General features: G+C 40.8%; 1 protein-coding gene across 2 annotated transcripts in view; it reads right to left on the reverse strand.

Moving 5' to 3' along the window:
- The window catches only part of caap1 (caspase activity and apoptosis inhibitor 1), a 266,844-nt gene that overhangs the window by 248,691 nt on the left and 5,138 nt on the right, over positions 1 to 13,015 (reverse strand). Inside the window, exon 6 of one of the 2 annotated variants that reach the window (XM_084042521.1) lies at positions 12,124 to 12,640. In XM_084042521.1, coding sequence (XP_083898647.1) covers positions 12,138 to 12,640 — 503 coding nt within the window. In that variant the 3' untranslated portion in view covers positions 12,124 to 12,137. Of the gene's footprint in view, positions 1 to 10,907; positions 12,641 to 13,015 lie in introns of those variants that run through there. The other variant, XM_084042520.1, reaches the window with a different exon arrangement.

Here is a 13,015-nt window from a genome sequence, read left to right on the forward strand (position 1 = left end):
ATGTTTTTCCGGTCTGAACAACTTCCGTTACACAGCTTTCGGGAAGTGGAGTTCCAGACTCTATATAGCATTCAGAGATTGTGGAATAGTAGTCTGGTGACGCGAGACTAGGCAAGCAGCAAGTGTAGACTGTGTACATTATCTTCCATCTCTTTTCTATCTACAACTTGTCTGTCGTTATAATTTAGTGGTGCGACGGTGCTGCGTTGTCGAATGCAATAGTGTTCAGACGTTGGAGTTAAAATCTACGGATTTCCAACCTGGATGCTACACAGAACTATGCGACAACGTCATTCTGGGCCTGGCTCCGCCCTAAGCCCGTTCCCTATAGGAACGCTATGTGTTCATGTGGTTACCTTGGTATGAAATGTACTCTTCAGTGGCTGTTCTGAATCCATAGCTACATCACATTCCACAAGCATTCAGCTGAGGATGGTGGATGACAGGAAATGATGTAGGTTTCATGTTTAAGCTACGTAGGTGTAACCACCTGGATTCAAACCCGGGTCTCGCAAGTGGGAAACCAATCCCATACCATTCGTTCAAAGGGGATTCAAACCTGGTCAAGGGGAAAGGCTTCTGAGTTGCAGGCACCGCTACTCTGCTACATAGCCATGGATGTAAACAGCTCTGTCCTAGCATCCCAACGCAGAGCAGCCATCCACAAATCCCTCATTAAATGTGAGCCAACACTACTTCAACATCACATACTGGAACAATTCCCTCTCTGTTAAGAGTCAAAAATAAACTTCATCAGTCAAAGCCAGAAAATGACCTGCACTGTTGTCGAGCCACATCTACAAGAACTGTACAATTAATCAGTTAAAAGGAAGGGCAGACTTTTCACACTGCTGCCTCACGCCCCCTTCACAACTCCTTTCCAACCACTCCCATCTGGTCGCTGTGATAAAGTACGATTGGCCGGGAGAAGCACTTATGAGGAATCTTTCATCCCCGCGGCAATAAACATTTTTGCACAACCAACAAAGTGATCTAGACAATCTGCACTTCTCTGCAAAATTTACATACTTGTTATACTGTGTTTGTTTTACAATCTGCACTCTGTGACAACATTTGTTCTTTGTTTTCGTAATAATTATGTTGTGATTTTGTGTTCTCCCATTTGGAGGCAGTTTTTTAACCCATTGAGACCGGGAACGCACCTGTGTGTCATTTTAAGATTTCTTTGGCTATTCAAAAATAGCAGATTTTTTTTTGTTTTATTTGTTATTGTGGAAATGTGTTCAAATCTTTGAATATGTACATTTTTAACTCGAATCTTGGCTTCTGGGGGTCCCTGGAACTAAATATTTTCAGATGGGTGTCCGCAGACATGTCCTTAACATGAAAAAGTTTAAGAACCACTGATAAATAGCAAGGATTTAGAAGACATTTGTAGAATCCACGAGAAGCAAAGATTTGAGTTACAAGTGTTAGCCTTAAAATATATATATATATATATATTCAAAGATTTGCAAACATTTTCAAGATTTTTCCAAAAATAGCAGATCTACAAACTCGTAGCGCGGTGCCGCACTATGAGCTTGTAGATCTGCTATTTTTGAATAGCCCAAAGAAATCTAAAATGACATACAGTACAGCTGCGTTCCCGGTCTTAAAGGGTTAAATTAATGATCGTTCTACAATCTGCTCCTCAGCAACGCTTGCACAACAATTTTATTTTATTCATGAATACATTTACAAAGGACATAATAGTACAGTGTGAAGCTGACAGAAGCAATAGCACTCACTCACACTGTATACATGCCACTCCCTCTTTGTGTTGGGGATAATGTTCCATCGGAATGCACACCAAAGCATGGCAGTTTTATGGGTCCTTGTTCAAGAAATACAAGCCTTAGCACAGTGGTTCTCAAAGTGAGGTCTGGGGACCCCCAGGGGTCCTTGAGGGGGTTCCGGGGGGGTCCCCAGCAAAACCACTTTAACCGGATATACATCTGCAATTTGAAAATAGACGATCTGCAAGCTCACAACGCATAGCGGCGTGTTGTGAGTTGGTAAATTGGTTATTTAAAACAATATATGGAATATTGGAATATTTGTGAAACATTTTAACAACACAAATCTTGTATGGGATACTGGGGTTCCCTGGCACAAATACACATTTATTTGGGGGTCCCTGACATGAAAAGGTTTGAGATGCCTCTGGTGATAAACCCGCCCCATATTTGCATACTGGGCCCTGATTGGTCCCTCACAACTTCGGAGGGAGAGAAATCCGAAGCTCTATTGAGAGGGGCCAGACCTAATCTGCCAAGGGCACATTTTTTTTGCAATGACAGATTTGTCTGGAACCAGGCTACTGCTTTAGCATACCACATTCTACATTCTATAGATGAGTTATCTCTATAGAGCAAGAATGTACAGTATGTCCTTCAGAGCATACCAGGTTACATTGTATAGATGAGGTATCTATAGGCAGCCAAGTTGCAAACGGATGCCACAAAAAAAAGACGCCAAGCTGCTTTATTGGAACGGTTGAGCAGACAATCCTAATGTGCAAAGGACAGCAGGTACTGTAGTAGTAACTTTCCAGAATATGACTGACACTGGTTTCTCACACTCAAAATATGAATATGATTCCTTCTTAAGCATCATTGCAGTCATGTGTAGTTCATGGTATTACTCATGCAATTTCAAAATAAGATGCGGGAGGAAACTGTCAACAAATTAGTCAATTGTATTTAGTCACCTTATTGTAAATCAATACAGTACAGTAATAATACATCATATATTTTGGATATGGATACCAAAAAGCTTTTGAGTAAATTAGTAATCTCTTAAAGTGCATAACAGAAGCTCTTCCAGTAAAAGAGAGAAGAGGAAAAAAAAGTAAAGAGAAACTCTTTAAAGAGCCCTTGATTCACTTCGTTCAGTCTGACTCTTTTCACTTCAAAATATAATTAAAAGTCACAAAAACACTGTCTCTGTACGGCCCCTCACAATCAGAGGAAGGAACAAGCAATCACTTTGGGGGCGTGCACGGCAGACAATCGGGCTGGCTAATTGGCTGTCAAGAGGCAGAGTCTGAAATACCACTCTGCTCTGCTATGAAGTGATGAAGGAGAAGAGGATGCAGCCTGGGAGTGGTGGCAGACGCGTGGGGGACTGGGGGACTATTTGCATGGCGCCACTTGGCTGTTGGTACTGCATGACTCATGCCTTTTTGTGTCATAGTTCCACAAAGAGGACAGCGACTTTTAAAATGTCTCTGGTCCGTCCATTAGCTTCAGAACGTAGCGCCAAGCCTTTAGGAGACCTTGGGTTCTGCCGAGGATCACAAGAGTTCAATCAATAGTGTGATTGACAGGCATGGAGCAAAATGGAGCATAACAGAGGCAAGGTACCATGAAACGAAAACCAGTAGGGACATGTGAACCCCAACAGCCGCGTGTGGAATACAAAACAGTAAGAGTTATTATTAGTAGAGTTATTTCTGCACAAATGCTGTCCCAATATCAATAACATTGATATCCTAGTTCAAGTGAATGAAGGTCAATTGTTACCTCAACTGTCTGCTACAGACCTGACAGTACCAAACAGTCACTACATTTGCCATGGTGAAAAAATGCTGAAAAACATGGATTTCTTTAAACCACTTTGTTTTCTGGGGTCCCCCAGGGATCTTGTCCTCTCCTCTTTCCCTTGCCCAGAATAGGGACGCTATAGGATTTGTGTGGTTAAGGGATCTTTTATTTCTATACCTTCACACACTGACTCACACAACTCTACCCCCGGAGAAATGTTTTGTGGCACTTTAGTTCAAACACACGTGTTGTGGCACTTTAGTTCAAACACACATGTTGTGGCACTTTAGTTCAAACACACATGCCAAGGACATGAAACTAAGTCAAAGACCAAGCATCGCCCTAAAGGGAAGACTGACAGAAACTCATCAGGCACTACAATCTTCCCTTGACACTCCTTTCGACAATTACTTATGTAATACAATCGCTTGCCAGCTGGCGGTGAACAATTTGACAGTTTTATCGCAACTTTGACAAAAGTAATTTACTCAGCTCACCCCTTTTGTGCCTCTGTTGGGAATACATCCACCAAATAAAAATAAATAAATCAGCACCCTCCGGGATTTGACAGCTCAATGTCTTCCGAACCCCCTGCGCAACCGAGGTTGTGTTCATTCACCATCATAAAATTGTGAGACACTGGGGCCCATATACTGTGATCTATTGTCTGTCTTGGGGACACTTTGGTGGTCCTCTGCTGTTCGCAGGGACAGCTGGGGCCATAACCGTGCAGCTGTTTGAGTTTAGTTCCCCAGAAAGTGACATTAGTTCAAAGAAACTGGACAGGAAATGGTCCCGAGGTTCGGTTTCAAGTTCATTTTTCTAACTTCCACACTTTATGTTCAAGTGCCAGTGATGACAGTTGTAAATCAAATGTCAATCAAGCTTAAGCGCAATTCATCTGCTAGGAGTTTTGGATTTTAAAGCTATTACAATTCACCAATTTCCATGTCACTCATAGTCAAGCTCAGTCACTTCTCCTTTTTCAAAAGCTGGCAAGGCTGACTTGCCTCCATTTAAAGTAAGTCGGAGAGGTGACTCTGTAAAAGTGTAAACATTATTCATCAAATTGGATCCCCCTGCACACTCATTTTCATTGCTCAAATACTTCAAATATGTGGATGATTGCAGATATTACTTAGTAATGTAATAATCATCTCAACGCAATTATTTTGTGTGCAGTAGCGTGAGATTTTTCCATATTTCATTTTGAAATTAATCTTCATATTTGCTTGACTTGCACCCACATGAGTTTCAATGTATTAATGGTTACCAATGTAGAGTGAGACAATTGTTTCTACCCTCATAATGTACATAAATATTTGAGCATAATCACACTCTTCCATATTTGGGTTGGTTCTCAATGGAGTGTATTATATTAGTACTAGAATCAGTGTTCTTATTTCAGGGGGAGCATTAACCACATGAACCCTTGGCGTCCCTTTTCTTGGGGCAAACATTCGGCGAAAATAGCAGATCTACAAGCTCAAAAGGTGTCACGTCGGGACGCCATGTGAGATTTTAGATAGGCTATTTTCGGTGGGGTGGTTTAGTGTAGAGGGAAAACACGTAGGGGCCCTTGGATAGAACCCGGGAGGAGACTAGTTACAAAGTATATAGGGTTAATGCATGTGTAAGTGGAGCCTGAACCCTCTTAGGGCATAGGATCAATGCTGTGTGAATATGAACGATGATATATGCAACCGACAAACCTGTTAGAAGAAGCCAGAGACCTTTCCATTTCAAATAAGGTCAAGAACAGCCTTCCCTGAGTGAGGAGTCAATTAAAACAAGCAAAAACACACGAGATGTGCGATGTCAGCTAGAAACTGTTTGTATATATACCTTGCTTGGTCAACTGAAACCTCGACATATTGCAGTTTCTGCAATGCTAAAGTCAAATGACTCATTTCAGAGTGCACTTAAAAGCAAACAAAAAAGCACACAAAGCCAAAAAACAATCAACATTTAAAATATATGCAGCCATACACATTTACATTTGGCCTATACTGCGCTATAAAACCCAAGTAAATGTCAGCCATGGTCATTTAAGTGTAAGTTTGTAAAAAGTTCCCCAAAAAAAAACTCTCTACTGGTCAGAGTTTTTCCAGAAAGACAAAGAGCTGATTCCCTATGGACTGCGGGCTTGTTGATCTTGTTGCGGTCGCTGTCACGCAGGGAGTTGGGCTTTGATGTAATATTGTGATATTTCATTCGATTATGCTGGTTTGATTGTGCGAGGTCATCCATCCTGCGCCTGATGTCTCTTCGTATCCGTCAGGAGCATTTTGCTTTATTGGCTCGCTGGTCGACTCGCCAGAATATCAATGGGAGTTTGATGGCATTAATGCACCATTTGAATGCAGGCCGTGAAGGAGAGGTGGGGGGGGGCGGGGGGGTGGATACTCGTATACAGGGCATTGAGGAAATCTGAAAGTCAGATGTTGTTGGGGACCGTGGAAGTATTTCTTTAAAATGCTGATGCTACACCGGAGCCACATATTAAATGTTAAAAATCAAGGTTTCTCAGGGATTTAGGTTTGCAACTTAACAATATCTTCTGTTTGAAATCGCAGCTTTCTAACGCACTCACTTCCTAAGTGTACTACTTAGACGCGACAATTCTCTTTCCTGGTAGTTATTAACAATAAAGTATTATAATATTTCTTTTTACAAGAATTGAGAGGTAGCTAGCTCAGGGACATGTGTTGACACACATTCTTCTCTCCTGAATCACATGGAAGTGTATAAGTGTATACAGGAGAAGATGGCAGAGACAAGCACAATGCATGTAAAGCCAGAACTCAAGATTGACAAATGTCCATGAAATCAGGGAATTATTCGACAACACAAAGATGTATAAAAGAAAATTAGTATGGGTGTTAAAGTACTGCATACCTCTTTTGTAATTCTTCTCATGTCAGTTACGATCACCAATACAGCACAGTCTTTTCCAACATAAAAAGTACTGCAAATGCCTCCCCTTCCACCATACCCTTTGAAGATTGCAGTCATGATTATTGGCAATGCAACTGCCATTACGCGATCAAAGGATTGACCATTTAATTAAAACAAATGCTTGAGGATATCTAACATTAAACATATCTTTACTTTGATCGAGTGTACTGTATGCGGTCTGAACTTGATGAAAATGAAACGTGTCCGGTGAATCATTGCTTGGGGAAATCAATTCATTTAGTCACACAGAGGTGCTAAGTTATTTATTGCTTGTCAGCATGTGCTGTTAGTTCAATTTAATTTGTAGTGGGGGGGAAAGAACAGCGGCTCCACATAGGGGCGGACTGGGAGAAAGATGACACTGCTTAAGTAAATAATATATGTGTTCTCTATAGGAAAAAAACATCTATGTATGTTTCAAGATGTCCTTTTCCTCGAATGGCGCTGTAAACAATACCTTATGGTTGGGCCTCTATATTCTGCCTAACAGCTACCATTCACATGCAACACTGTGGATATCTCCATTATTCAATGCTGTTCCTACTGTAGATCACACACACACACACACACACACACACACACACACACACACACACACACACACACACACACACACACACACACACACACACACACACACACACACACACACACACACACACACACACACACACACACACACACACACACACACACAAATCTGATAGTCAGGCAAATGTAAATGCCCAACAGTGTTTCAACTAGTCTTTTAAAGTACAAAGACCTTTTACCAGTGTAGACACAGGGCATAGAGCTGCAACATCAGCACGGCAGGGTAGTCATACAGTATAGCATGCTTTCAACAGAGCCCATTGATTGCATTACTAAAAATCTACTTTGTAGTTCCTATACTGGAAATTTGCTAAGTGAAATTCACAAGTCTTCTCTGTATCTGCCTGTATCTACAATTAGAGTGATTATTTAATTGCCATGAGACAAATTGAACTTTCTCTGCTACCCAATAATGAACCACAGATTCTACACTTACACCATGAAACAGATTAAAACGATTTCTGCACAATGAATGTAATTATTTAATTCTTGCTGCTGTCATTTGATAAGCAATTTATCCTCACTGAAAAAGGTGAATATTTTAGAAATTATATCACTTCTACGATCTCTGTTCCACATTTTACTTAAAACCCCCAATACTTTATTATACATCAAACAGGAAAACTAGCCAATCTACAAGCTCACACAACGCAATCGCTCTTGCAACACGTTGTTAGCTTGTAGATCTACCATTTTCACCGAATGTTTGCGGAATGTTTGCCAGTTTTTGCTGCAATATTTGTCCACGAAATGCCCAGAATAAGGCAGAATAGGGGATGCATGTGTTTAAAGGTAGGGTAAGTGATTTTCTTTGGTTAAAATAAGTGTTAAATAGCTCTATATTCTGATAGTACTCATTGCTATAGTGTGTTTGTTCAGTAACATGAGTCTCCATGTCTCTCCAGCTCTTTATTAAACAGAAAATGCATTTTCAGGTCAAGATACCAATTTTATCCAATCAGGATACAGATTAAACAAATATAATTGGAAGTGATGACACACAAAAGAATGAGCAAACACACTTTTAACTAGAACACTATCAAAATTAAGCTGATAAATGGGTACTCTCTCCTGATTGGCTGACATTTTGCCACCTACCTGAAAATGTATTTTCTGTTTATTAAAGAGCTGGAGAGAGACTGGTTACTGAACAAACACTCTATAGCAATGATTACTATCAGAATATTGTGCTTTAACCTTTTAACAACTTTTTGTTTTAACCAAAAAATGTCACTTACCCTACCTTTAAGAGTGGATTATAGGTGGAATGTATCACAGAGGGAATCCTAATAAGAGTTGAATTGACATAATTGCTATTCATTTTTTAGCTCTGCCCCATGTATGGCTTTCATCCATGGTTCTAAATGAGCAGGTGCAACAATGAGACGACACCATATGCTGCCTGAGTCACCATTCAACCGAAATCCCTCTGAAGTTCAGAATTGAGGCAAGGTTTCTGCTACTTTCTCAAGTACTCCCCTGTCTCAACATAATGACCATAGTCCATGAGCCATTTCTCAGTCTAATCACTCCGACTTTGTGATTTCCTTGAAAACGTTCGCCTGAGACGTTCTGCTCTTTCTCAAATAACTCACCCACTAATGTGGGGGTGACACTGACAAAATAGTCATCAATCTCAGACATCATGAGCACTTAAGTCTCTTTTGCATTCCTTTTTACTAAAGTGGGCATTTTCCCCCGGGAATCATCCAGAAGATACCTGGCTTGTAAATGTGTATAGTGTGATGCATTTAACTCCCCCATCCTATCCCCATCAACCCAAAAGAACCTTTTAAATGCAAATAAATACCCAAAAGGCACATGGGTGTTTATTATGTATTTCATTGTCTCCCCAGAGGTGTGTAGTGGTGGTGGTGGCGGTTTAGTAGAGGAGTGTTGTGCTACACATCTGCATGTAATTGCACCCATCCCAGCCTCAGTTTACCAGAACAAAGCAGCTTCAGAATAAATTACAGCACAAAAGAAACAACACGTTAAAACATTAGGTGAAAGGATGCAATTAATTCTAGTAACGGGCAAAGAGCGTACAGGGAAGCGGAAATTAATTTAAAAGCTACTCTAGTGGATGAAATGGGTAGGTGCTGCTTTTATACTTGATGTACTGAATAAGTGAGACTGGCTAGGGCCAATTATCTCCATTGTATTTTATTGCAGGGCTCCTCTGTAAGGGCTGATGAAACTCTTAGTTGGTTTCCTCTGCTGCAGTGCTTAAGCCATAGACTTTTATGCATATTGCACTCTGAAGATGATTAGTCTAACTGTGGAAAAGGAAAAACCCTTATGACTCTAAAATGTGTGCAGACCTTAAATAGCGAAACGCACCCCATGCACAAGCCAAATGTTTCAACAGGTGCCCATTGCCCAGCCCGCTATATACCCTCAGTGGAAGATAAACCCTTCATTATTTTACAAATCATGTGGAGTTGTATGGCCACAGGCACTGTACAGCTACTTCTAGTGGCCCTAGCAATGCTCTACGGGTGCTCGCTGCACGCCGTTATTAACTTTTCTGCATTTGCTGCTATTTACTGATGTCGTTTCCCCACCACAACCCCAGAGGCTGTCGTCTTTGGTTCTGCTCAGCATAGGCCTGTATTTTCTTCCCCTGCTTGTTTATGCATGCCTGTTATTTTCATTCCCTGCAGCGGACTGAAAACTTGTCCCCAAAATAGAATCAATACTGTGGCGTCAAATTGTATCATTTTATGCAATTGACTTATTAAAATTATGATGTGGATGATTCCTGTGTGAAAGGGGTTTATTACCTCCAACATTCCATCATTTCTGAAGAAATTGCATTGGGGTAATGCAAATGACAAAACATTCCATCTGAGGGCCTCTTCAGGATAGGATGTAATAATTCAGCTAGAGTAACACTGCCATCTAGTGAGCTATGATGGAAAATACATAGGCCATGTCTTTCTCCCCAAACCCCTCTAAAATATTCATTCATATATATATGAATAGAATTCAGTGATCTTCCACAATGTCCCACAATTTATTACTTCTGTTATATCAGTGGTTCTAAAAGTGGGGCCCCTCAAGGACCCCAGAAAAATTGGTTAAAGAGGTGCTGCCATGGTTTTGCACTTTTTCTGTTTTTCATGTGTCTATGAGGTTGATAGAACTTCATTAAGCCCCCTGGTGGTGTTTTGAATAGTGTTTAATGTCTTCTCTGACTATTTTGAGTTTCTTGCTGGAGGCTGAAACCTTGAGGGTCAAACGTGCCAATAGAAAAACAGCACTTTAATGACATAGTTAAATTATACCCTCCCCCTCATTATCATAACACAACAGGTGTGGGCATGAGGAGGAGGAGGGACTAGGACAGGTGGGTGGTGCTAAGGTGGTGGAGGAGGTGCTAAAGTGAGAACCAGGTATACTTAATGAACTGGAGGCGTGTCCACATAAAAACATCATTTTAACACTTTCTGTACACTTTTTTGAAAAAAAATCTTCCTCCTAGTATAACCATAATACCTGATTATTATGTTTTTGGGGGGGGGGGGGGGGGGGGGATCACGGCACCCCGTCTTTAATATAGCATCAAAATCAGTCTAACCACTTTAACCTTTTATGCTTAGGCTGATGATTCGAAAATGGCCGATCTACAAGCCCCACAACGTGTTGCCATGAGACACGTTGTGGGCTTGTAGATCGTCTATTTTCGAAACACTCTGCAAAATTGTGGACAAAGTTTGAGAACGCCGTCTTACATCATTCAAATATGGACTTAAAGCACACAACATCCCGTCTCAATGTCCTTAAAACACAGGAGTGTGACAAATAAATGATCCAAAAAATGCTTTAATGAATATTTCAAACTATTCATCTGAAAATGATGTTGCTTTAGCGCTCACATTCTGTGTGAATGTACTCATGAACTATGACACAAACAACAGTTTGACATTGAACTAATGCACATTACACAAAATAAACCCGGTGTGCCTTTAGATAGTAAAATATCAACCATACACATGTTGAAAATAACAAGTAGTCTACCATAGCATCTCTGAGCATTAGAAATAATGTTGAACCGTGCTTTTGAAGATGAAGAAAAAAACAAAAACAACAACAACATTTACCCATTCAATCCGGGAACGCATCTGTGTCATTTTTTTATTTTAGCTATTGCCCTTATTTTATACTTTTGCTATTCAAAAATAGCAGATATACAAGCTCATAGCTTGTAGATCTGCTATTTTTGAAAAATCATGAACATTTTTTCAAATCTTTGAATATATATATTTTCATTCATTCTTGTTGCAAAAAATATTAAATTACATAATGCCTCCAGTCTGCCACTCTGACAGAACTCAATTTGAGAATAAAGTACTCTTTATCATTCTGATAGATTAGTCCTCTGGTGTATACTTACAGTTCCTGTAAAAAAAAAAGAAAGAAAAAAAGAAAGACATCCGCCTGTTTGCCATTGAATAAAGCTGAAGGTGGATGCAGTGTTTTCCATAATCCAAAGACAAGCAACTCTGAAAATGACTATCCCAGGTTAAGGACATGTACTGGTTACTTCACATTTGTAACTCAAATCTTTGCTTCTGGTTTTTTACATTTACAGGTTTAGCTCTAAATGCTTTTTAGATCTAGAAGACTGGCCCCAAACAATCCTTTAGCTGCCACTAAGTATCCACAGAGGGAGCAGACAGAACCTACCACCTAATAAGTCACCTTTTGTGTTACACAACATTACTACAATAGACAATGACATCTGGCATCCAGTAAAAGATCAGAGTTTAGTCGCCTTGGATGATGGTCATGGGCTTAAATTGAAACTCAGGATTCTGCAGTGCATGCTCATTTAATGGTGCCCATATTTTGTCCCTGGAACAAAATATTTAGAGATGGGGGTTCGCGACCAAATACATATCATCCTTGACATGAAAAATTTTGCGAACCACTGATATCACAGCAACATACGGTTTTCAGAAAACAGGATAGGATTTAGAAGACATTAAGTAGATGCGTTCCCGGATTGAAATGGGTTAACCTTATTTCACCCCCTCAGGGCCTTTTGCCATCACTGGCTTTCATGAGGGCTTTGATAGCCCTGGCCCTCATTTCCAGTTCTAGGAGCTCCAGTTGCTGAACCGAGGGCTGACAGATGGTGGGTGTCAGACCCGCGGCAGGCCCACTCTGATCAGGTGCACCCCCATCTGTGGGCTGCGACGAGGCTTTCTGTTCTTTCGATTCCTCGCCGCCGGAAGAGGACGAGCATGCTAAAATCTCGCTGACGCTTTTGTCTATGTCGCTCTGCAGTTCTTTCTTGGCCGCCGTCGGCTGCTGGTGCTGCTGCGCGTTCGCCGGAGACGACTCCTCTTTGGCTGGTTCTGGGTTCGTGACGGGAGGATCGACGCACGATTCCGCGCCAATTACCTCCACTGGCTTTGCCGTGACTTCCTCGCGTTTGGCAGCCTGCTCGTCTTTGCTGTGCCCCTCGATGTCACTGTCGTACGTGTCTGCGTTGATGCTCAGGACGTCGCTCTCCTCGCCTGAGCCGCCGACCTCTGGTCAAGAAAATGACAACGAGACATTGAAAACGTGAAAATGTTTGTTTGTTGACTGTATGCAATCGCTTATTGAATTTGCAGTGAATGTACTGCAGTGTTGATTTTGACAGCACATTTTGATTTAGTTTCAGTCATAGTCTTTTGAGTAAAATGGTGTTTATTTTTAGTCATATTTTAGTCACCTGAAATGTTTCACTGTTAGTCTAGTTTTAGTCGACTAAATGTCATAAGATTTTAGTCAAATATCATAAGATTTTAGTCGGCTAAATCTACAGTTGATTTAGTCGACTAAAATGTATGTTGGCAGTGCCTTGATGGCGTCGTAATGGCTGATTTTACACTTGGTTGCATGCTGAAAATAGCCGATCTACA

This window comes from Gymnoscopelus microlampas, assembly GCF_963454915.1.
Source record: "Gymnoscopelus microlampas genome assembly, chromosome: 19".
NCBI lineage: Eukaryota > Metazoa > Chordata > Actinopteri > Myctophiformes > Myctophidae > Gymnoscopelus > Gymnoscopelus microlampas.